The sequence below is a fragment of the Pan paniscus genome, chromosome 20 (assembly GCF_029289425.2).
Source record: "Pan paniscus chromosome 20, NHGRI_mPanPan1-v2.0_pri, whole genome shotgun sequence".
Lineage (NCBI taxonomy): Eukaryota > Metazoa > Chordata > Mammalia > Primates > Hominidae > Pan > Pan paniscus.
In genome coordinates, this window is record NC_073269.2 from 58,498,256 (window position 1) to 58,524,664 (window position 26,409).

Below are 26,409 nucleotides of genomic sequence, written 5' to 3' on the forward strand. Positions count from 1 at the left end.
GACGATCTTCCTTTCCCACTTACACAGTTTGGGCACTCACAGTATTTGGGGTGTCTCCTGGGTCCTGTGGGAGCAAGAGCAATCAACTTCCTGCAGAGGTCCTGTGGGTTTTCTTGGCTTCCTAATTTACTCTTGCAGTCATTCTGGGGCAAAAATTCATGATGCAGGACTCCACACACTGCTGTCCATCTGAGTGGAAGCTGCAAGTTAGTCCTGCCCTGCCATCTGCCATGATCCTCTGAAAACAAGAATTTTTCTATATTTTTCCTTCCATACATTGTAATCCTTATTATATGTATAATTTCCATTTCTTACCTGTGTTACTCCTCTGAAAAACACAGGGAATATATAAATGAAAGTTTTCTTTTGAGACAAAATTTTGTGACATGAAAATGCACATAAGACAATAACTGATATGATCTAGGTTCTCTATAATTATGAAAAAGAAGTGTTCCTTTAAATCTCTAATTCAATGGAGGTACCAAGTTGATATAAGATGGTCAACTAAAATCTCTTAATGTGGGTGTTTGCTCTCTTCAGGTGCTTGAAATCAAGTGTGTGGAGGGTAACCAGCATTTGTTGAAGTAAATGAAAATATAATGATAAATAACAAAAAGTCATCCCCCACCACATGCCAATTACAGTTTGTGACAAGGAGATTATTCCATGCTCAATCTCAAGGCCATTCTGCCTCTTCTCACTGGATGATATTCCTATTCCCACCAGAGGATATTACAGGGAAACATGACATTAGTGCCGCTATTACCATGGAAACTGACACCCAACATTCTCCCTTCAGATTTGTCCCCACCTAAAAAAGAGATTTTTGTATGTCAACGGTGCATCCTGAGACCCTAAAATTTCACTCACTCTAGAGATTTTTTATACTTTTTTGGCTTTTCTACATACATCATTTTATTGGTTCCCTATTGCTGCTATAACAAATTACCATAAAGTGAGTGCTTTAAAAAAAATCCCACAAATTTGGCTGAGTGTGGTGGCTCGTGCCTGTAACCCCAGCACTTTGGAAGGCTGAAACAGGAGAATCATTTGAGCTCAGGCCTTCAAGACCAGCCTGGGCAACATAGCAAGACCTCATCTCTACTAAAAATTATAAAATTAGCTGAGTGTAGTAGTACATGCCTGATGTCTCAGCTATTCAGGTGGCTGAGGTGGGAGGATCGCTTGAGCAAGGGAGATGGAGGCTGCAGTGAGCTATGATTGCACCATTGTACTCCAGACTGGGTGACAGAGCAAGATCCTGTCTCACACCCAGACGTGCAATTTATTGTCTTATAGTTCTGGATGTCAGAAGCCTAATATAGATCTGCAATGCTGTGATTGTTCTTCAATCTTGAGGAAAGAATTTGTTTTCTAACCCTTCCTTGGTTGCAGAGACTGCATCTCTCCTTGCCACACGGTCCACTTCCTCCACCTTCAATGTCAGTTGCAGGTCATCTTATATCTTTATCTCTGTCCTGATGTTTTCACCATATCACCAACTACTAAGTGACTCTAACTCCACCTGCATCTTTCTTATACTGACCCTTGTGATGATATCACCTTTATAAGAAAAACCAGTACAAAATCTCATCTCAAGATCCTTAACTAGATGACATTTGTGAACCCTCTTTTGACACATAAAGTAACCCAGATCATGTTTATGAGGACATGGACATCATTTGGGAGAACATTATTCATCCTATTATAACTAATATATTCTGTTAATGGCTATACTATTTTATCCTCCTTTCTGGTCTCTTACATTTGTTTTTATTTCTTTATTTCACTGGGTACAATTTCTAATGATACGGCAAAAAGAGTGGACATACTTGTTTCATTCTCAACCTCTGTGTTGAAGCATTCAGTTTTGTTTTTTGTTTTTCTTTTTGTTTTAACACTAATAGTGACATTTTCCCTAAGGTTTGTAGGTGTTCTTCAGGAAGATGAAAAAGTTTTGCTCTATTATCAGTTTTGAAAGTCAGACCATAGACAAGTGTTGAATTTTGTTGTGTTTTTTTCTGCCTCTATTGATAGAGTCCTATGATTTTTAAAATCTTTTTATCATGTTAATATCGTGGATTACATTGATTAAATTTTATTTTTTTCTTCTCATAACGCAGTGTAGTAGACAGAACACTGATTGAATTTTAAATGATTAAACAGCCTTCCATCCTCAAATAAACCCCATTAAATCATGGAGTACAAATCTTTTTATATATAGTTGATTCCTATTGCTAATATTTTCTTAAGAATTTTGCGATTTTTTTCATGTGAAATTTAGTTTTTAGACTTTTTTTTTTTCTAATTCCTTTGCCTAGTTTTGGCAAACCATAATAATGATTTCATAAATTAAGTTGGGAAGTAGTCCCTCCTCTTCTGCCTTCTGGGACAAATTGTATATAATTGCTGTTAATACTTCTTTACAGGTTTAATAGAATTGTTTAGGGTTAGGCTGAGATGGGAGGATTTCTTAAGGCTAGGAGTTTGAGACTAGTCTGAGCAGCATAGCGTGACCTCATCTCTAAAAAGAAAAATTTTTTGGCCAGGCGCAGTGGCTCATACCTGTAATCCCAGCACTTTGGAAGGCCGAGGTGGGCTGATCACTTGAGGTCAGGATTTGAAACCAGACTGGTCAACATGGTGAAACCCCATCTCTGCTAAAAATACAAAACAATTAGCCTGTAATCCCAGCTACTTGGGAGGCTGAGGCAGGAGAAGTGCTTGAACCTAGGAGTTGGAGGTTGCAGTGAGCCAAGATCACACCACTGCACTCCAGCCTGGGCAATAGAGCAAGACTCCGTCTCAAAAAAAAAAATTATTTTTTTAAATTAGCCCGGCATGGTGTTCATCTACTTGTGGATCTGAGGCTGAGTTGAGTAGATTTATTAAGCTGAGCAGTTTGAGGATACGGTGAGCTATGATTGTGCCACTGAGCTCCAACCTGGATGACAGAGTGAGACCTCATCTCTACAAAAATAAAAACAATTGTCTAGTGTTACCATCTGTGCCTGAAAATTGCATTATTTGGGCATTATTTGGGAGAACGTTTTATATAATCAGGTAAGAACACAACGTGAGCTCTAGTCTCTTAACTTTTTAAGTGTACAATTCAGTAGTGTTATTCAACCTTAACATCATTCTTTTAACATTTTCAATGGTATTTATTTATATGGTACATGTGATATTTTGATACACACATAACATAGATAATGATCAAATCAGGATAATTTAAATATCCATCACCTCAAACATTTATTTCTTTCTCTTGACGACCTTTCAACTCTTCTAGCTACTTTGAAATATACAATAAATTATTGTTCACTATAGTCACCCTACTATGTTACTGGAGATGACAACTTATTCCTTCTGGGTTTTTTTGGTACCCATTAACCTACTTCTTTTCATGCCTGTGCTAACCCTCCCCACTCTCTGGTAATGACCATTCTACTCTCTACCTCCATGAGATTAACTTTTTTAGCTCCCACATACGAGTGAGAGTATGAGATAATTGTCTTTTCTGTACCTGGCTTATTTTATTTAACATAATGACCTCCACTTTGACCCATGTTGCTGCTGCAAATGACAAGATTTTATTCTTTTTAAAGGATGAACAGTATACCATTGTCTATATATACATTTTCTTTATCCATTTGTTCGTGATGAAAATGTAAGTTGATCCCATATCTTGGCTATTGAGAACAGTGCTACAGTAAACATGGGTGTGCAGATATCACTTTGATATCCGGATTTCTATCCTCATTCTCTCTCTCTCTCTCTCTCTATCTCTCTCTCTTTCCAGCAGTGGGATTGCTGGATCATATGGTAGTTCTGTTTGTAGTTTATTGAGGAACATCCATACTATTTTCCATAATGGCTATACTAATTTGCATTCTCACCAACCAGTGTACTAGCATTTTCTTCCTTTGCATATTCACCAGCATTTGTTATTTTTTTTGTATTTTTGATGATAGCCATTCTAACTGAGATGACATTATATCTCACTGTGGTTTTGATTTGCATTTACCTGATGATTAGTGATGTTGAGCATTTTTTCGTAGGCCTGTTGGTCGTTTGTATGTCTCCCTTTGAGAAATGTCTTTTCAGATAGTTGGTCCATTTTTTAATTGGCTTTAAAAATTTGTTTGTGGCCAGGTGCGGTGGCTCACACCTGTAATCCCAGCACTTTGGGAGGCTGAAGCAGGCGGATCACGAGGTCAGGAGTTGAAGCCTAGCCTGGCCAAAGTGGTGAAACGCTGTCTCTACTAAAAATACAAAAATTAGCCAGGCGTGGTGGTGTGTGCTTGTAATCCTAGCTACTTGGGAGGCTGAGGCATGAGAATTGCTTGAACCCGGGAAGGCAGACGTTGCAGTGAGCCAAGATCGCACCACTGCCCTCCAGCCTGGGCTACAGAGTGAGACTCCGTCTAAAAAAAAAAATTGCTATCGTGGTGTTTGAGTTTCTTATATATTCAACTTATTAATTCCTTGTCAAAAGGATAGACTAAATATTTTCTCTAATTCTGTCACTTGTCTCTTCACTATGTTGACTGTTTCCTGTGCTGTGCAGAATCTTTTTAGTTTAATATGATCCAATTTGTCTATTTTTGCCCTTGTTGCCTGTGTTTTTGAGGGCTTACCTAAAAAATCTTTGCCCAGATCAATGCCCTGAAGAGTTTTCCTATTGTTTTCTTATAGTTTTATAGTTTCAGATCTTCCATTTATGTCAAACCATTCTGATTTTATTTTTGTGTATGGTGAGAAATAGGGGTCGAGTTTTATTTTTCTGCATATGGAGATCCAGTTTTCCAGCACCATTTATTGAAGACTGTCTTTTTTCCCATTGTATATTCTTTGTCAAAAATCAGCTGGCTGCAAAGATGTGGGTTTCTTTGTTCTCTATTCTGTTCTGTTGCTCTATGTGTCTATTTTTATCCCAGTAGCAAGCTGTTTTGGATACCATTACTTTCTAGTATATTTTGAAGTCAGGTAGTGTAATACCCCTCAGGTTGGTTCGTTTTGCTCAGAATTGCTTTGGCTTTTTTGTATCTTCCGTAGTTCCCTATGAATTTTAGGAGTTTTTTTTTTTTTTTTTAGACAAGGTCTCTATTGCCCAGGTTGGAGTGCAGTAGTGCGATTTCAGCTCACTGCAACCTCTGCCTCCCAGGCTCAAGCGATTCACGTGTCTCAGTCTCCTGAGTAGCTAGGACCACAGGTGCATGCCACCGCACCTGGCTAATTTTTGTATTTTTTGTAGGGATGGGTTTTGCCATGTTGCCCGGGTTGGTCTCAAATTCCTGAGCTCAGGTGATCCGCCCATCTTGGCCTCCCAAAGTGCTGGAATTACAGGCACAAGCCACCGCACCCAGCCGTAGGATTCATTTTTTTCTATTTCTGTGAATAATGTCTTTTGATATTTTGAAAGAGAATGTGTTGAATATGTACATTGCGTTTGGTAGTATGATCATATACACAATATTAATTTTTCCCACCCATAAAGATGGGTAGCCTTTACTTTTTTGTGTAACCTTTCCACTTCTTTCATCACTGTTTATAATTTTCTACCCATAGATTTTTCACTTCTGGCCTGGGACGCGCGCGTCTCCAGGGTGGAAGCCTGGCGCGCGTCCGGAGGTGCCGAGGAGCCAACCGACCCAAACTTTGTGGGAAATGACTCCCCTCTGCCCTCGCCCCTCGCTCTGCTACCATTTCCTTCCGTTTCTGCTTCGCTTGGCGATGCAAAACGCGCGAGGCTCACGGCAGAGGGCGGAGGCCACGGGACTCTCAGGGCCGGGCCAGCCCCTCGGCCGCGCAGTGCGGCGCCGGACGCCCCGGACGCTGTCCAGCGTTGGCCGCCTGAGCAGAGGCTGCCGTGGAGCTAAGACACCCGCCGTTTCACCCAGCCAGCGGGCCCAGCCCGCGGAGGAGGGCGGCATGCAGCTCCGCGTTGCCTGGCTCTCCGGGCACGCGGGCTACGATCTGTACAGTGCCTGTGATTACACACCATCACCTATGGAGAAGGCCCTTGTGAAAACGGACATTCAGACAGCGCTTCCTTCTGGATGTTATGGAGAGTAGCTCCAAGGTCTGGCTTGGCTGCAAAACACTTTGTTGATGTAGGAGCTGGTGTCACAGATGAAGATTATAGAGGAAATGTTGGTGTTGTACTCTTTAATTTTTGCAAAGAAAAGTTTGAAGTCAAAAAAAGGTGATCGAATTGCACAGCTCATTTGTGAACGGATTTTTTTATCCAGAAATAGAAGAAGTTCAAGCTTTGGATGACACCAAAAGGGGTTCAGGAGGTTTTGGCTCTACCGGAAAGAATTAAAATTTATGCCAAGAACAGAAAACGAGAAGTCATACCTTTTTCTTAAAAACAGAGTTTTTGCTTAAAGTGTTTTGGTGTTTTACACTTCTGTAAACTTACTAGCTTTACCTTCTAAAAGTACTGCTTTTTTTTTATGATTAAAGAAGAGATCATTTAAAAAAAGCATTTCTTTGTGTTTGGATCACAAAGAAACTTTGTTTTTCTGCAGTTGATGGTTATATGTAAATCTACTTTGTGGTGACCTGATGTAAACAGTGTCTTAAATGTACATCAATTACAGATTTTAAAAAAAAAATCCTGTATTATTTAACTCAAGAAATGATACCCCTTCAGCAACTTAAAAAAAAAAAGTATGTTTTTGTTTTGTGCGTGTGTGTTTCTTTTTTTTGTTTTTGTTTTGTTTTTTTGGAGACGGAATTTCACTCTTGTTGCCCAGGCTGGAGGGCAATGGCCCGATCTCTGCTCACCGCAACTTCCAACTCCCGGGTTCAAGCAATTCTCCTGCCTCAGCCTCCCGAGTAACTGGGATTACAGGCATGCGCCACCATGCCCGGCTAATTTTGTATTTTTAGAAGACACAGGATTTCTCCATGTTGGTCAGGCTGGTCTCGAACTCCCAAACTCAGGTGATCCGCCCGCCTCGGCCTCGCAAAGTGCTGGGATTACAGGCGCGAGCCACCGTGCCTTGCCCTGTGTGTGTTTTGTAAGAGAGACTGGGACTCACTCTGTTGCCCAGGCTAGTCTTGAACATTTAGCCTCAAGTGATCCATCTCAGCCTCCCAAAGTGCTAGGATTAGAAACATGAGCCAACACACCCAGCCAAAAATCGTCTTTTCTATTTACATTCAGAGTGCGTGTAAATTTGAAATTCACTCTACATATCGAAATTACTGACATTATGATGTCAATAAAGTTTATCTCGGAGATGTTTGAGGTTAATTCATCTGAAGTTTGGAATAGAGTAACAGGTATAAGGGAGAGCTATTTATATCTATTGTTTAAAAGTTTAAGAGTCATTTATATCTATCATCTAAAAGTTTTAGCTTTCCTTTTTAAAAGCAACATTTGGTGACCTAACTTATCCCTGGCCTTAACCCTCCATGCCCAAGGCGTTGTCCCTGGGAAATTGTCAGGAGCTGAGCACAGGGTTGATCCTCACCCTCCAGAGTGTAGGGGGAATAGAAAAGGAGAGGATTCTACTCTGTTCTGTGGGACGACAGCATCAAATTGCATGTTCCGCCCAGGCAGGGCTTTGCATTTCATATTCTAGTTCGCTTCCTCTCCCAGACAATTCCAGGGCTTTTAAATTAAAATACTAAAATTAACTTTAATTGCAGGAACTATCTTAGGTCCAATCACTGTCCCCTACTTTGACCCTCTCATAGAGATCCCAGGTCCCAGACTGCTTGGCTGCTGGTCACCGATAGGGTCTTTCCTCAAAAACCTGGAGAACAGACGCGCCCAGAGACAGGCCGAAGGAAGCGCAGACCCCGCCCCTCACCGCCCCACCCTCTCTTCTCTCGGGTCTCGCCCATCCCTGGCCTCAGGGGCGCGCGGTTTCCTGGAAACCCGGAAGTGAATCATGGGGCGTGAACTCGCAAGCGCAGTTTCCTGAAGACCCGGAAGCCGATCGCGTGGGGAGCCGGTCTTGGAGCAGCGGGTGAGTTTCCCTTTGTCTAGATTAGATCCGCTTCCAGCGCTTCTGTACCCGGTGTTGGCGGAGGGGTTCTTACGGATCTTAAAATCCTCCCGCCGTTCCCTCCATCCTAGGTATATTAATACGTCGCCAAGAAATTCGGAGGTTAAAATCGCTTGGAGGCTGCTGGTCCTTTCCCTGAGCTCTCTGCCTTCGGGCCACGTAGACGCTTTTCGTCCCGTTTACCTGCTTAAAACCCTTTACTGACCACTCCTTCGGTCCCGCGTCATGTAAAAGCCCTCACCCATGAGGTGTATTCATGCCCAGTGGGTCCTCCAAGCCTCGCCCTTCTGGCCTCTTGGAGCTCGGTCCCGCAGTCTCGATGCATCAGCGCCGTGTCCTCTGCCCGGCCCTGGGATTTTGGAAACTCCACCCCTCTCCTAATCCACCCCTAACCTTGTCCTCCTTGGGCTGGGCCCTTCTGTTCCCCAGGTTTCCCCTTCACAACCCACATTCCTTACCCCGCATTGAGGGAGGTGACGGGGCCTGGCTTTTGACACTCAAGTGTTTTTCCGTTCCAAATTGCACCCGCTGGAAAATGTGCTCTTCCAGAGGAAAAACGATTGATTGATTCTTTCCTCCTCTGAAACTCAACACGGTAGTAAACACTGAACCCAGAATACTTCACCTGTGGTCACCGAATGTGTGGGGATTTCTCCCCACTAACAAGCAGTTCTCCATCAGACATCAACTCGGTGTCCCATAATTTACCTCACTTCTGACAGCTGTACCTGGGGTAAGCATCGGATCCCACAGATTAAAGGCTCAGTCCACAAGACTTCTCCACTTCAGATGTCGGTTACAAGTCCCAGATTGGAACCTGAACTTCTAAGCTACTGGATATAAATTGAGGATTCCCATGACCCAGTCTTCAGTATTTATTAATTTGCCAGAGTAGCTCACAGAACTCAGAAACGTTTTAGTTGGGTTTACTCATTTGTTTTAAAGGATATTACAAAGGTTGCAGATAGACAGATAGAATAGCAGTTCTAGAAAATTAGTTGAATGCAGGAAAGGATTTGGGAACCATGGTGTTTATCTGGTCAGTCGGAAGTAGAGGTGAAAACTACTACTTGTGTACAGCTTCTAAGGTGGAGGGTAGTCTTGTGGGACTGAGCTTTTCACCTATAGGATCTGACACTATCTCCTTGTAGATAGTGTAAGAATTGAGTTAAATTTTAGGATTCCCAGGTGGAAGTCTGCAAGGAACTGGTCAGTGTAGGGAAACCACACATTTTCTTGACCAGAAGTAAAGTATCCTGTGTTGAGCACGAGAGCAATGAAAACAGTTTGGTTTTTTCCTGTCTCAGTGAAGGGAAGATATTTGTAACAGGCTCACTTACCTGTCTCAAGCCCCGTGCTTTCTACTCAGTATTGACTGGGAAGGATCTGTCCCTGTTCTTTGTTTTAATTTTCTTGATGTCATCTTCATCTCTTACCGTTTTTCTCTGCTGATGTGTCCTGACTCACTGTTTTCTGAATGTGGGAGTGACCCACAGCTTAGTCCTCCAACCACTTTTCCTCTCTGTCTACGTCTACTGCCTTTCTATCCTTTTTTCTTTTTTTTTTTTTGAGATGGACTTTTGCTCTTGTTGTCCAGGCTGGATTGCAATGGTGTGATCTTGGCTCACCGCAACCTCTGCCTGCCAGGTTCAAACGATTCTCCTGCCTCAACCTCCCAAGTAGCTGGGATTATAGGCATGTGCTACCACACCCAGCAACTTTTGTGTTTTTAGTAGAGATGGATTCTCCATGTTGGTCAGGCTGGTCTCGAACTCCTGACCTCGTGATCCACCGACCTCGTGATCCACCCACCTCGGCCTCCCAAAGTGCTGGGATTACAGGCGTGAGCCACCACGCCCAGCCACTGCCTTTCTTTATCATTTCATCTCATGGTTTTAAACCCCACCTTTACGTCTCCATCCCTCATAGACTTCTCTGCTAATTTCTAGAATTCTGTGTCCAGTTGTCTCCTCAACTTTCTTCTGGGACATCCAACAGGCATCTCCATATTTACGTGTCCACTAGTGACTTCCTGAGTTCTCCGATGTACGCTCCCCTGCAGTCCTACCCATCTCAGATAAGGGTGACCCCATACTTCTGGGAGCATAGGTGAACATATTGGCATATATTTAAAATCTAGGACATAGTTCCTTGTTTGAAAGTGTTTTAAGGAATAATATAAAGAAAAAATTACATTATTGCTTAAAATGGGTGAGGAACTAGCATTTCCAAAATTCTTTTGAGTTGAGGGAGAAAAATGTTTAAAGGCCTCCACCCTATCTGATCTGCGCCCCAGGACCTCTCTGACCTCATCCCCTGCCTGTGTCGGCCTTGCTCCCTCTGCTGCAGCTACGCAGACCTCATTCCTTTTCCTGGAGCTGAGGTTGCTCCTGTCTCAGGGCCTTCACCTGGGCTGTCCCTCTGCCTAGGACTCTTTAGCCCCTCAGTTGCAGGTGACAAACATCCTTCCTTTTCTAGGCCTGGGTTCTGATATCACCTTCTCAGTGAAGGTTTATGTGACCCTGTCACAACCTCACCTGCTCTGGCCCATATTGCCTCCCCTAGATGTTTCTTTCTGCTCCTTTGCTGTCCACTGTCTGGATCCTGGTGACAACAAGGACCCAAGGGGAGACCAGAGCCAGAAGGTAGGGGTTGTTCTGGGCTTGCTCCCTCTGAGTTTGGCTCAACCCTGGATTCGCATTAGAATGCTGAGACATTTTGCAAATATATCTCTTGTGCCTCCTTTCCAGAGATTCCCATGCATTTAGGTTCAAGCGCAGTGTCCCACATGATTCTAATCTGTAGTCATTGAACATCAGGGTGCTGTGTCTTCCATTCTGAAAGCTGATATCAGCCTGTGATCCACAGAGAGGGGAGAGGCTGTGCTCTGCATGGGGTTTGGTCAGGGCCAGATCTGTGCCCTGAAGGGGAGCTCAGTCTAGCCCAGCACCCCACAGCTGCAGCATGTATGTGGGCTTCTCCAGGAGGGGAGTAAGCTTTGAAGAACTCAAAAACTGACTTGTACTTCCTGTAGGACTTTCTTGTCTGCATCATCCCTGGTGCTGTGGGCAGCAGAGGGCCATCTTTCCACAGGGCGTGGTCTTTCCTGTGTGTGTGGTTGTGGCACAGGGAGGGGGTGTGTTGATTTTGAGCAGTAAACAGCATATTTTGAACACTCAGGATTAACTTGTTTTTTAAAAAGTTTTCCTTTTCTTTTTCTTTCAGGATTAGCTTCTAAAGTCTCTTTCATCTCTCCTAAGGAAGAAGCCTAGAAGAGGAGGAAGAGGAAAGAAAAGGAGTCAGGAATGCCTCTTAGGTACAGTGATATTCTCAGTGGACTGTTCTGTGTCTCCTTCCTTTCTGAAATGCCATGTGTGGTGTTATGATATATATTGGTTTCCATCGACGGTTCCTGGCTTATAACCTCCGTAGCCCTTGTTACAATCTTTTGTTGTAATGTTGGATGTGTTAAGCCTCAGGGGTAGGCCTCTGACCTTCTTTTGCCTTCCTTTCACTGTGATGCTCCCCAGCCTTTCTAATTGTGGGTCTTAAGACCCTCCTCCGAGAGCTTCCCACCCTGTACCCTGGGGGGAAGAATGTTGATGTCATGAAACTTCCATAAAAACCCAAAAGGGCAAAGTTCGATGAGCTTCTGGATGGCTGAACACGTGGAGGTTCTTGGAGGTGGTAAGCCCAGGGGCATCATGGAAGCCCTGCACTCCTTCCTCCATACCCTGCTGTAGGTGCCTCTTCATCTGTATCCTTTGCAGTATCCTTTATAATAAACTGGTAAAGGTAAGTAAGTGCTTCCCTGAGTTCTGTGAGCCAATCTAGCAAATTAATTGAAGAGGGGGTCGTGTGAACCCCAATTTGAAGCTGGGTGGTCATAAGTTCTGAAGGCCTGGACTTGCGACTGATGTGTATGGAGGCAGTCTTGGAGACTGAGCCATCAACTCGTGGGATCTGACACTGTCTCCAGTCTTAATGTACACAGTAGACAGCGTTGGAATTAAATTGGAAGATACCCAGCTAGTGTCTGCTGCTTGGTGTGTGGGGAAAGTACCCACATACATTTAGTCACAGAGGTCTTCTATGTTGATGATTGTTGTGGTGTGAGAGTAGAGGAAAAGCACAATTTGAGGAGAGCTTTTCCCTGTACACATCGGGCATTGGAGATGTCAGTCTTCTCTGAGTCTGAAGCATCCTGCCTGTGATGTTTGCTCACACTCACCCATGTCTTCCCTCAGTCCCTCTGATGTCACTTAAATTCCATCTCACAGTGACTGGTGCTGTGGAATTTGTGAAGAGGCTCCATTGGGAAGGGCTTATACCCAGACATGGATGGAGACGGGGTGTGGGCCCCATGGTGTCACTGCTCTCGGGCAGCAGGAATTGAAGGATTGTTTAAGGGCCAGGTCTGGAGGCACTGCCAGCTCTGTAGACTGGATTATGGAAGCTGCTCGTGGAAGTCTTAATGTGCACAACTGCCTGATAAAATTTGGAAGAAGAGATTAGGAAGAGGAAATCTTTTCTGCCTGATTTTATACTCCATTTGTAGTAAATATTTAACAGCAAGAGATTCTTTAAACCATTCTAAGTACATCCATCCTATGGAGATTGTGGTATTCCTGCAGAGACTCTTGTGAAACAGATGTTTCAGGTGAAAATGGTAAGACTTGGGTAATACTTCTTCTAGGATGGGGCATTTCCTATTTTCTTAGATCTCGCAAGGTTCCCCTGTTATCCCCAGCTGCAGGGGTACCTCTCCTATCAAGAACATGTGAAATTTTGCCCTCATTAAAAAAAAAACCAACAACTTGCTACTATGTTTATATATATATATTTTGAAAATCTGGGAAAGATGACAACCGTCTGTATTTTCATTTTTCAATTTATTGTCAGTCTACATAGGTTTTATTATTTTGGGGACGTGTATATACAAAATGAATTTTCATGCTTTGCTCAATTTTCTTTCCATGTATTTTAGTATCTGTTTTAATTTCTGTGGTTTTTATTCCTTACATATGCCCTGATGTCTTTTATTTCAGGTTATACATTTTTTAATTGTAAGACAAATCTTTCATTTATACCTTCTGATTTTTGTTGTGCCTTTGTTTGTTTCATCTTGATTTGGAAGGCCTTGCATGATTATGAAGTACTAAGTTTCATTTAGGAATAAAGTTTTGTTGTTTAAAATTTTGTTTACATTTGTGTTTAATTTGAATTTTTGTGTATATCATAAGTATTTGATTTGTTGTAAAATTACAGATGTTTGTCATAAGAGGTTCTTACATATTTGGAAAACCCCTCCATTTTGTTTTTCTTTTCAAAATTATGATGGTTCTCCTTTCACAGGGCACAGTCATTAAAAACTCATATATTTCTTTTGTGTTTGAATGGCTGTGGATTCCTAGTCAGAGAGGTCTTTGTGTCACCACATCCGCTAATAAGAATTGGGTTTTCCGGTCCATGATGCTTTCTTTGTTATGTCTTTTAGTAAAGTTTATTTGCCTGTTTATAGTTCAGTAATGTTAAGTATGTTCACGTTACTGTGCAACATATCTAGAAGTTTTTCATCTCGCAAAACTGAAACTGTATACCCAGAATACACTATATCCCTTCTGACCTCACTATAGCCTCTGTCAACCCATCTTTCTACGTTGTTTATATGCATTTGACTACTTTAGTATCCCATGTGAGTGGAATCACATAGTATTTGTCCTTTTGTGACTGTCTTATTTTCCCTAGTGTAATGTCCTCAAGGTTCATCCGTGTTGTAGCATATGACAGGATTTTCTCCTTTTATAAAGCTGAATAATATTCCATTGCATGTGTATAACACATTTTCTTTATCCAGGCATGTTGGTTTTTCTGTCTTCTTGGCTATTGTATATAATGCTGTGATGAGCAGGGATTTGCAAATATCTCTTTGAGGGCCTGCTTTCAAGTCTTTAATGTGTATGTACACACACACACACACACACACACACACACATATACTACCATATGATCCAGCAGTCTCACTTCTGGGTATGAGTGTGTATATATAGATATGTGTGTATATGTGTGTGTGTGTGTGTGTGCGTGCGTGTATATATATTTTGAGACGTGTGTGTATATATATACATATATACATGCGTGTATATATGTATGTCTGTGTGTTTGTGTGTGTGTGTGTGTGTATATATATATATTTTTTTTTTGAGATGGAGTCTTACTCTGTCGCCAGGCTGGAGTGCAGTGGTGCGATCTTGGCTCACTGCAACCTCTGCCTCCTAGGTTCAAATGCTTCTCCTGCCTCAGCCTTCCAAGTACTACAGGTGCGTGCCACCATGCCCAGCTAATTTTGTATTTTTATTAGAGACGGGGTTTCACCATATTGGCCAGGATGGTCTCAATCTGTTGACCTCGTGATCCACCCACCTCAGCTTCCCAAAGTGCTGGGATTACAGGCATAGCCACCGCGCCTGGCCAGATGTATATTTTCAAATATGTACTTGTGTGTGTATATACACACACAAATATATAAACGTGTGTGTATGTATATAGATGTATAAAATATCTACACACACCCATGCCCAGAAGCGGGATTGCTGGATTATATGGTAGTACTGTTTTTAATATTTTGAGAAACCCCCTTACTGACCTCAGTAATGGGTATACCATTTTACATTCCCACCAACTGTCCACAAATGTTCCAGTTTCTCAGCATCCTCTCCAACACTTTTTTTTTATTGATGATGGCCATCCTAATGGGTGTGAGGTGATACCTCATTGTAATGTTGATTGGCATTTGTGTTATGTTTGGTGGTGATGAGCATCTTATCATGTGCTTTTTGGCCATATTGTCATCTTCTTTAGAATAACATCTGTTCAGTTCCTTTGCCCATTCGTTAATTGGGTTATTTATTTTTGGTGTTGAGTTGTAGAAGTTACTTGATAATCTATTAATGCCTATCAGATATGTGATTTACAACTCTTCTCCCATTCCGTAGGTTTGCCTTTTCCTTCTTTTGATTGATTCCTTTGAAGTGCAAAAGCTTTAAGTTGGATGTAGATCCTTTAGTGTTTTGCTTTTCTTGCGTGTGCTTTTGGTATTATATCCAGTAAATCCTTTCCAAAATCAGTGTCGTAAGGTTTTCTTCTATCCCTAATTTGTTACGTGTATTAATCTGGAAATGGTGTTGAATTGTTCCTAATGCTTTTTTTGCATCAATTGAGATGATGGCATGGTATTTGTTCTGAATTATATTAATAGTAGTGATATAGTTTTTGTTGGGGACCAGCCTCAACACCACCCATTTTTTCTTTTTTAAAACCACCATTGCTATCATGGCTTGTTCATGGTGTCTGGTCTCTCTCCAGAGGCATCTTCCCCATCTGCAGACTAAAAGCAAACAGCATAAACAGATACACATTAAAGTAAAATTTGCAATAGTTGATCCACCAATAGTCTTAATCCATTTAAGAGGATTCACATTTGAAAGTCCATCAGCAGCTCCAGCTAGGATGTCAGTTCCAGGCAGGAGAGTTAAATGAGCCTGAGATGCTTCAAAAATGTGTTCCTTTAATTTGGCTATACCGAATGTTAAATTTCCATCCCTTCCTTCCAGATGATGTCTAACTTTTTCCCAGTGATATTCAGTAGTATTATGTGAATGGGGAGTTATGCAGAAATCAGAAGTATTTCCAATCACATTACATTTGCAATAGATGCTCTAAGCTCATTATACAATCTCCCATCCATATTAACAGTCTATCTAAGATCATTGATGTGCCAATTTTCTTTGGTCTATTTGAGTCTGAGAATTCCACAATTTTGAGGAATTATTTTGCCAATTATTTACATATTCTGCAGTTTGAACAGAGGAATGTAAAGCAATTCCAGCAGCACTCCCCTTAACATTTCTGTGATGATATGAATGTAAGGAGAGGCTTCCCATGGTCTATTGAGGGAAACTGGTATCCAAACTCCTTCTCTGGCCCTTACCAGCAACACAGATGTTTTCACACAAAACGTGGAATCAATACGGGTGAAAAGGCAACAGTTTTGACATTTAATAATTTTAGAATTAGGTCATAGATGAATATTTCTGACCATCAACATGAAAGGAGGCTTGACACAACTCTGAATGGATACTGTTCTGTTGGAAGAAAACTGATACACAAATTGAAGTGTCTCACCTTCTCCATCAAGATAATATTTTCCTTCCAAACTCGAATATGAGATTGGGCCATCATTAACTTCCATAGTTCAGGGTGTTCAGGGCCTATTATTGGCTTAATTATTTTTGGATGTGGTCCGGCCGTACCAAAATTGGTCCAAATTATGGGAAAATGAGCACACTTTTCAGTGTAAGTAGTATCATCTCTTTGATAGTATAGATCCTGTTTTAGTTTTGTCTTGCATCTATCATTCTGATTGGTACAATTAACTGCAAAAGTCCTCTTAGGGGACCAATCAATGATGATTCCATAGGAATTATTTTGCAGTAGCACACCGTGATCAGCAATGCAATCTTTCCAAATCAATATTTCTAAATCCTTTGACCACTGTTGAGATTGTTGGCACCTCTCTTTTCTGGTCTTAAATTGTTCCAGTTGGACTGAACTCTGTGAATGAGCCAGGCTCCATCCAGAAAGTAAATGATAGGATACTGGTCTTCGATTATGACCTGGAGTCTTAACTAGCCAATGTTGTTGATAGCCTTTTAGGCAACCGATAGCTGGCCCTATGCAAAGAGGGGGTACTGATAACCCATGGACACATTTATTAACATTCCTTCCTCCTCTGGGTGAGAGGGCCCATGAGTATCTGTAGGCTCAGGCATCCAAACACTATTATTAACATAAACCTCAACCGGGGGTTCCAACAAAGTGACAGACCTAATTAAAGGCAGGAATGGGACATATGCCCAATAGGTATAATTTTGGTCTGCTGTAGCCACAGGGAGACTTACTGTCATAGCAATTACCGCAATCATAGCCACGATGAGGTTACTCGAGTTTAGTGGTTTTTGTTGTGCCTTCAGATTTTCTTCTGCAAGCTGGGTCAGCCTCTTGATCTGTCCCAAGTCAGTGGGCTCGCTTGATGGGTTTTGTCTGTCTTCATGTGGTCAGCTGAAATGTTCATTTGAGCCATCAGGTGTGCTGGGGGGTTGAGATCTTGGTTCCAAAATCCTTTTCTTTGGAATTTTGCTCATGGTAGAGTTTAAGATGTTTTGTAGGTACCCAAACTGGAAGCTGGTTTTCTCCTGGGGAAATACAAGCAAACCCTCTTCCCCATGTTATAACTCTCCCTCTTTCCCAGGTCTTTGTTTTAAAGTCCTTCCACCACACAGGTTTTCCTTCATGAACATTTATCTTCTGTCTTGTTAAATGCTGCTTAGCTGCTGTAGTAACCTGATCCTGGGAGATGTTCAAAAAATTTAAGGTAACAAGAGCCAATTGTAATTGCATATGATGGGTGGAATATTCCCTATCTCCCCCATCTCCTGTTTATGTAATTGCATTTTTAAGGTTCGATTGGCTCGCTTAACAATCACTTGCCCTTGAGAATTATAGGGGATGCTTGTACTGTGTTTAATGCTCCACTACAGTAGCCTGTCCATTGTCTGTTTTTAATTTTTTTGGAATTCCCATGACAACAAAACAGGAAACTAAACGTCTTTTTATATGTGCTGCAGTCTCACCAGTTTGGCAAGTAGCCCATATAAAATGAGAATATGTATCTCTGGTTACATGGACATAAGAAAGTTTGCCAAATGTAGGAACGTGGGTGATGTCCATTTGCCAGGTCTTGTCAGGTGCCAACCTTTGAGGCTTAACACCAGTTCTTTGATGTGGTAATTGCCTGGCACTGAGGTGAGTCAAAATTTTGGGCATCAGTCAGTGAGGGGGAAACCAACAAGTCAGCTTGCTAATTAGCCTTAGTCAAGGGTCCTGGAAGATTGGTATGTGCTAGGACATGAGTTATATAGAAAGGAAATTCCCAGGCATGCACAACTGCTTGTACAGAGTTGAACAATTGATAAAGCTGTTCATCAATAATATATTTAATTAAGGCAGTTTTAATATGCAGAGTAGCTTACACAACATAAGCTGAATCTGAAACAATATTAACTGGCTGATTAAAATCTTCTAATACTGTAATCACCACCTGTAATTTAGCTCTTTGGGCTGAGGAAAAGTTAGTATGGATAACTTTATCACAAGGTCCCACATATGCCATTTTCCCAGTACTGTAGCCATCAGTAAAGTCACAGCTTCTTCCAAAGGGGCATCCTGAGTAATTTTTGGAAGAATCCATGTAGTTAATTTTAAGAACTGGAAAGTTTTATTTTTAGGATAATGATTATCAATACATCCAACAAATTCCACTAAATTAACGTGCCGTGTAACTGAGTTAATAAATGCCTGTTTAACTTGATTTTTATTCATTGGAATATAATTTTATTGGGCTCAGTGCCACAAAGTTTAACAATTCATATACAAGCCTGTCCGGTTAAAATTGCCATCTGATCTAAATATACTGTAAGTGTTTTTATGGTATTATGTGGCAAAAAGGACCATTCAACTAAATAATCATTTTGAATAATAATCACCATTAGGGAGTGCAAAGTAGGGAAGACAATGAATTGTAGAGGCAAGTCTGAGTCAACCCTAATGACTTGGGCTTGCTGAATTTTTTCTTCAATTACTCTTAACTTTTTCATGGCCTCGGGTGTTAGTCCTCTTTTACTGTGTAAGTCGGAATCTCCCCTCAATATTGAGAAGAGATTAGACATAGCATAAGTAGCAATTCCTAAGGTGGGCCAAGTACAATAAATATCTCCTAACAATTTTTGAAAATCATTTCAAAATGATTTTCATTTCAAAAAGGTTTTTAAAGAATTTTTTCTAATTTGAACCTTTTGCGGCTTGATGGCTCTATCCTGTACTTGCATCCCCAAATACTGAAAAGGAGTCGTTGTTTGAATTTTGTCAGGTGCTATAAGCAATCCAGCATTTGTAATTGCCTTTTGTAAAGATGAATAACATTGAATAAGTTGATCTCTATTTTTTGCTGCACATAGTGTGTCATCCATGTAATGGATGATGTAACAATCTGGAAATTGATCTCTATCTAACAGGCTGGATACCTCTGCCCACAAAAGTTTGACAAACTGTGTGACTGTTTAACATATCCTGGGATAAAACCTTCCAAGGATATCTGGCTGCAGATTCTTTGTTATTAACAGCAAGGATGGTAAAGGAAAATTTTTCAAAATCTGCCTCTGCTAAAGGAATTGTAAAAAAGCAGTCTTTTTAAATCTATAACAAGCAGCCCGTCTTTAGGGATCATGGTGGGGGATGGGAGCCCAGGTTGTAAAGCTCCCATCGGTTGAATTACAGCTTTGACCCCTCACAAGTCAGTCAGCATGTGTCATCTGCTGGACTTTGTCTTAATTACAAATATTGGGGAATTCCAAGGAAAGTGGGTGAAACATGGCCTTTTTCTAGTAGTTCTTTAACTATTTCATGAAATTCCCCCAACTATTCCTTGCAGAGCGGCCACTATTTGACCCAGACAGTAGTAAACTGCAGGGTGAGCCTGAATTGCCCCCTCCCCATAATGAACTGCGGGGCAGGTAATAATTGGCACGGAGAGCCGAGTCTCGGTGAGCCGAGTCTCGGTGAGCCGAGTCTCGGTGAGCCGAGTCTCGGTGAGCCGAGTCTCGGTGAGCCGAGTCTCGGTGAGCCGAGTCTCCGGCTCCCTTCCCCAGCACTCACTGGGCTGAGGAGGAGGTGGCCATTCTGGGCATTCCTCTGGAGAAGCCGTGGGCTGAACAATTTTCTGAGTAGGTTTAGGGAAACTGGAGGGGATTGGCATAAATCACCTCTGGACTCTCCTTTTGGCTAGTACTTGGTAGAGGCGGTTCAGAGTTCTGATTATCAAACTCCTCTCTCTCCTCCTCTGACTCAGCCTCATCATCTGTCTGAAAAGGCTCCAGTGCCACACGCACCAATGAGCAAACTGACCAAACAGGAAAAGGAATTTCCTTTCCTTCTCCCTTTGTTCTTTTAAGGTCCTTTCCAACTCTTTTCCAGTCTTTCAGTTCCAAAGTTCCCTCTTTAGGCAACCAAGGACAAAACTGTTCCACAGCATGAAACAAATCCATAAGATTTTCCTTATCAACTTTTACCCCACTATGCTTCAAGCGTTGCTGTAGCAAGCTCAAATACGTGGCGTGCTTATATTCAGTTTGTCCCATTTGTGTCCCTGGCTTTCTCTGAGTGCCTCGCTTACATGCAGAGCTTAAAAACTTTTTCATCCTCAGGAGTCCTCCATCTGTCGGCCCTCCGTTTCACACGCTTGAGCGTTCCTTTACCAGATTCTCTCGGGCCCCATGGTTGGGCGCCAAGCTGTTGGGGACCAGCCTCAACACCACCCTTAGGGTACTCAAAGTCCAATGGTGACAAAGGAATGAGAAGAGACAAGTTAAGAGTGCATAAAGGCGGGGGCGACGGGACCAGATTCAAGGTAGGAGCCTGCAAAAGGCCCTGATCTCTGGTCTCCACACTATTGTGTACAATCACTTAGATCTGAGAAGCAGATGTTGAGGGGTGAAACGGTGAAAGGGAGGTGATGTGTCATACACCTAATCTATAGCAGTGGCGGTTTAGGTAAATTTTCTTTGTGCTGAAGCAGCATAAATTTTACTACTGATTTATTCTTTAACTTATCAGAGAGCAGCTGTGGGGAGTGGGCTTAACTAGGAGCCAGCAAGTCTGGCCACATTCCAGTGCTTCAAAGGAGTATCTTTCTCCTTGAACACAATGTTTACAGATAAGAGAGCAGGTCTTGCTCAGAGCATGGGAACATTATGGCAATTAGGAGGCTTTCCTCCTCAGAGGCCTCTTGTGGCTTTCTGTAACTTATTGTTCCATATTTTTATGGCCAGTTTATACAGGCACCCCGTAAGCCCTTTCCCCAACAGTTTTCTCTATTTTTTTAAAATGTTTATACCATTTTTTACTAGCTTAAAATAGAAAAATGTTGATGAACTAAATGTTAATGAACAGTTGATACATTTCGTTGTTCCATACATGCTGAAATGGACACAAACAAAAACGGTGATTTTTAAGAAGTTGTTGAAAAACTCACTTGTGGACAACTGTTATATAAGTTAATTTAATCGTGTGTATATGTATGTCTACATGAGTGCATGGATGAGCAAGCCCATGGCTCTTATGAAACACTCATCATAATTTAATCAATAGGTTTTATATTTAACACTTGAAATTATCTCTACAGTAGTTTCCATGGCCTTAAATTTTTCCTACACTCTCACACTGAGTTAAATAATAGTAAGCATAGTGCTGTAGTATGTGTTTGCATGTGTGTATATATAATGTGTGCATATATAATCAATATATAATAACCTTTCATGAAGTTCCATGTTGTTATCCTTGAACTCATTTCACGTTTTCCCAGGCAACCCTCTCTCGATTAATTATTTTTTTTTTGAGACAGAGTCTCGCTCTGTTGCCCAGGCTGGAGTGCAGTAGCACAGTCTTGGCTCACTGCAACCTCTGCCTCCTGGGTTAAAGTGATTCTTCTGCCTCAGCCTCCCAAATAGCTGGGATTATAGATGCATTACACCACACCTGGTTAATTTTTGTATTTTTAGTTGAGACAGGGTTTTGCCATGTTGGCCAGGTTGGTCTCGAACTCTTGACCTCAAGTGATCCGCTGGCCTCAGCCTCCCAAAATGCTGACTGTGATTACAGGCATGAACCACCGCACCTCAATTTACTTTTGTAGATCATATCTGTTAGTAACTTGTTGAACCCGGGAGGCGGAGGTTGTGGTGAGCTGAGATCGCACCACTGCACTCCAACCTGGGCAACAAGAGCAAAGCACTATCTCAAAAAAAAAAATAAATAAAATAAATAAAAAATTTAGCTGAGCGTGGTGGCACAAACCTGTAGTCCCACCTGCTTGGGAGGCTGAGGTGGGAGGATCACTTGAGGGCAGTCAGTTGAGATGGCAGTGAGCATGATCAAACCACTGCATTCCAGTCTGTGGGAAACAGAGTGAGACCCCAACTCTTAAAAAAAAAAAGAAAGAAAGAAAGAAAACAAACTACAAAATGCTGATGAAAGAAATCAAAGGCACTCAAATGGAGACATATATAATGTCAATTTATTGGAAGACTCAGCATAGAAACAATATGAAATTAACCAAATTGATATACAACATTAATACATTTCCTATCAAGGTGTTTTGTGGATACTAACAAGATTATCCAAAAAATTATGTAGAAAGGCAAAAAAAGATAGAATGCCGAAAACATCTGGAAAAAAAAATAAAAAGGTTGGAATCATTTCATGTGATTTCAAATCTTCTAATATAGTATAAGTATTTCCTTCTTTTTTTCGTATTTACAATAAACCTAGTTTATACCTGCCATGATCTTATGTGCATACTCATGCATATTTTTTTTCTCCAAATAACAGCTTCATTTATGTGCCCCCTAAACTTTTCACTACAGTAACAAAGGGAAGAAATGCATGAAACATAGAATGTAGACTGCAACATATGGAAAAGGAAACTTTTTAAAATTGTATACAAAAACAAAAAATAATTTTATTACAATTAAAGAACCAGAGAACATTTTGCTTAATACCATAATCAAAAATGACATTTCCGTAGCTTTTGGAAAAATGCTCTTCTAGTAGAGTCCTATTTATTATATATAACAATTAATGATAAATTATATTATGTAAACAAACACTTCACAATAATTTTCACTGAACTGATATGAAAAATATCTTAGGCAATTTTACTAAACAGTATTTCACAAGCATTTTCAACAGTCATATTGTGCAATGGGACCTATGTGTCCAGCCACAAGAGGAATGTAATAAGCTATTACCATGAAGAAAATTGAAGTCTCTCCTAACCAAGTCTGGAGTTTCAAGAGTAAACATTCAGTGTTATCCTAAGGTGTTAGACTTCATTTTGTGATGTCTGAGTAATGTGATGGTTAATATTAGGTGTCAACTTGAGTGAGTTGAAGGATATCTGGATGGCTGATAAAGTATTGTTTCTGGGTGTGTCTGTGAGGGTGTTGCCAGAGGAGATTGACATTTGAGTCAGTGGACTAGGAGAGGAAGACCCACCCTCAATGTGAGTGGGCACCATCCGATTGGCTGCCAGTGTGGCTAGAACAAAGCAGGTGGAAGAAGGTGTGGGATAACCTTGCTTGCTGAGTCTTCTGGTTCTCTTTCTTCTTCCCATGCTGGATGCTTGTTTATGCTTATCTTGCCCTTGGACATCAGATTATAGGTTCTTCAGCCTTTGGACTCTGGGACTTGAACCAGCAGCTTCCTGGGATATCTTGAGCCTTCGGTCACAGACTGAAGGTTGCATCATTGGCTTCCTTGGTTTTGAGGTTTTCAGACTTGGACTGAGCCACTACCAGCTTCTCTCTTCTCCAGCTTGCATACAGCCTATCATGAGACCTTTGCCTTGTAATTGTGTGAACCAATTCTCCCTAATAAACTCCCGTTTATATATACATGTATCCCATTTGTTCTGTACCTATAGAGAACCCTGACTAATACAGACTTTGGTACCTGGAGTGGTTCTAGAGGAATATATATATATATATATATATATATATTTTTTTTTTTTTTGACAGGGTCTCACTCTTTTGCCCAGGCTGGAGTGCAGTGATGCAATCTTGGCTCACTGCAACCTCCACCTCTGAGGTTCAAGCCATCCTCCTGCCTCAGCTCCCCAAGCAGCTGGGACTACAGGTGTGCACCACCGTACCTGGCTAATTTTTGCATTTTTTGTATGATGCAGTTTTGCCATGCTTCCCAGGCTGATCTCGAACTCCCAAGCTCAAGTAATCCACCTGCCTTGGCCTCCCAAAGTACTGGAAATACAGGTGTGAGCCACTGTGTCCAGCCTAGAGGAACAAAATTTTAAGGATGAATTTCCTTAGTTGGTTTAGGGGCTTCTGGAGTTGGCTCTCTAATCTTATTACAAGTAAAAATGCTAAGGTCTCTACTTCTAATAGTACAGAGAACACTGATAGTCCTTGGTATGCATTGTTCAGAGACTTGTGCAAAATAAATGTATTTGATACTCATGATTCAGTGCTCCTGAGAGGCAAGGAGTTTAGTGACTTTATACATGATACTTTTCAACATTTCTGGAGAACCAAAGAACATAATGAAGTTGCTTTCCTAAGTTCCCTGGTAAAAAATGATGAAAGAAATGGATAAGCTCAGAGATGATACCTCCCAGATCTAGAAGATATCATACTTAGCCTCAAAGCTTCTGAGGGTACCCTGGGTGCGACTGTTTTGTAGACAAAAGGCTGAAATTGCCAAAAATCAGACACAAGCTCTTATGTGAGTGGATGACCTACAATAATTGGTGCACACTCAGCCTCACCAGGTATCTATAAAGTAAGGGCATTGATTGGGAAAGATTGGGAGCATGTAACTTGACATGGGGATGTGTGGGAGGATCCTGATGAAGCTGGGAACACTGAGCTCTTAAACCCTGATGAGCCCTTTTTGCGAGAGAAAATGGCCTCCCTACCCCTCATGGTGGCAATATCTTCTTCCCCACCCAGGCTGCTTTCAGCCTTTGTACCTTTTTTCTGAGGACATTCACCATGCATTGCCTGAGGAAACAACAATGGCCTCCTCTGAGGCAGATGCGAGGCAAGGCAATGCTGATTCTTCTCAGGATCCACCCCCACCACCCTTCTTTGCCTCTAGACCTGTAACTAGACTCAAGTCTCAGTGGCTCCTAGAGGTGATGTGACCCATGAGGAGGTGCGCTGCACTCCAAAAGAACTGCTGAGGCATAATTATGACATTATTGTCTATATTTGGAGATTATGATTTAAGGAGATGTGTATGGGTGCCAAGTTGATGAGGGGTAGACTTGTGGTTAATCTTGGTTGTCAGTTTGATTGGATTGAGGGATGCCTAGATGGTTCATAAAGTATTGTTTCTGGATATGTCAGTGAGTATATTGCTAGAGGAGATTGACATTGGAGTCAGTAAACTGGGAGAGGAAGGCCCACCCTCAGTGTGGGTGGGCACCATCCAGTTGACTGCCAGACAGCTAGAACAAAACAGGCAAAAGGTAGAATAAATTGACTTGCTGGGTCTTCTGGCTCTTTCTTGTTTCTATGCTGGACACTTGCTTACACTCCTCCTACCCTTGGAAATCAGACTCCAGGTTCTTTGGCCTTCGGACGCTGAGGCTTGCACTAGTGGCTTCCCAAGGGCTTCCAGGCTTTTAGCCATAGACTGAAAGCCTGATATGGATTGGATCTGTGTCCCTATCCAAAACTCATGTTGAACTGTAATCCCCAGTGCTGAAAGTGGGGCCTGGTGGGAGGTGATTTGATCATGGAGGGCATTTCACGTGGTTTGACACCATCTTCCTCTTTGTGCTACCATTGCAATAGTGAGTTCTTGTGAGATCTGGTTGTTTAAACATGTGTGGCACCTACCCCCACCCACTTCCTCCTGTTCTGGCCATGTGAAGTGCCTGCTCTTACTTCACCTTCCTTCATGATTTTAAGTTTCCTAAGGCCTCCCTAGAAGTCAGAGAGATGCTGGCATTATGCTTCCGGCACACCCTGCAGAACTGTGAGCCAGTTAAACCTCTTTTCTTTATAAATTACCCAGTCTTGGATATTTCTTTATAGCAATGTGAGAATGGACTAATACAAGGCTGTAATACTGTTGGCTTCCCTGGTTCAGAGACTTTTGGATTTTAACTGAGCGACTACCAGCTTTTCTCTTCCCTGGTTTGCAGAGAGCATATTGTGGAACTTAACTTTACAATTGTATGAGCCAGTTGTCCCTAATAAACTCCCTTTTATATATACACAGATCCTATTAGTTCTGTTTCTCTGTAGAACCCTAATACAATTACTAACACATTTTACACCTCTGCACTCCCTCTTTGTATTCTGCCCATCTTGTCAAGCTGATAATAAAGCCTGAGTGCCCCCTCCTTTTGCACCAGCTGGAAGTTAAAACCACAAGTGGGTACTCCAACCCCAGCCCTATCCTTTAACAATCATGGTACCCCAAGCCAGTCATCTATTCCAGTTCTCTGAAGCTGCATTTGAACCAGCTAGAGAAGTCTACCCTTCTTTCTCCATAAAGCCTCATTATGTAATAAACATTTTCAGGCCATTTGAGTGTATGGCATCATCATTATCAATATCCAAACCAAACCTCAGGTAGACTTTAGACAAGTTCCAGTACAGTGGGCAAAAGTTAAAATTACCAAAAAAAAGGTATGAAGGTGAATATATGAAATTTCTAGTCAGTCTGCCAAAGGAAAACAATA

The 26,409-nt window shown here is 41.6% G+C and overlaps 2 protein-coding genes across 2 annotated transcripts in view; both read left to right on the forward strand.

Moving 5' to 3' along the window:
• Positions 1 to 579: 579 nt before the first annotated feature.
• On the forward strand, positions 580 to 6,696 carry LOC103784269 (deoxyuridine 5'-triphosphate nucleotidohydrolase, mitochondrial). Its single transcript, XM_055103827.3, is given in 6 exon segments — positions 580 to 5,754; positions 5,757 to 5,809; positions 5,811 to 6,070; positions 6,073 to 6,200; positions 6,202 to 6,243; positions 6,245 to 6,696. Coding segments are annotated over 6 exon segments (651 nt in total). The 5' UTR covers positions 580 to 5,670; the 3' UTR covers positions 6,329 to 6,696.
• A 1,238-nt stretch (positions 6,697 to 7,934) lies between these two features.
• Positions 7,935 to 26,409, forward strand: part of ZNF578 (zinc finger protein 578) — a 63,226-nt gene continuing 44,751 nt past the window's right edge. The window contains exons 1-2 of the mRNA XM_024926654.5: positions 7,935 to 7,988; positions 11,253 to 11,343. The gene's annotated coding sequence lies outside the window, so the exon portion shown is untranslated. The remainder of the gene's footprint in view (positions 7,989 to 11,252; positions 11,344 to 26,409) is intronic.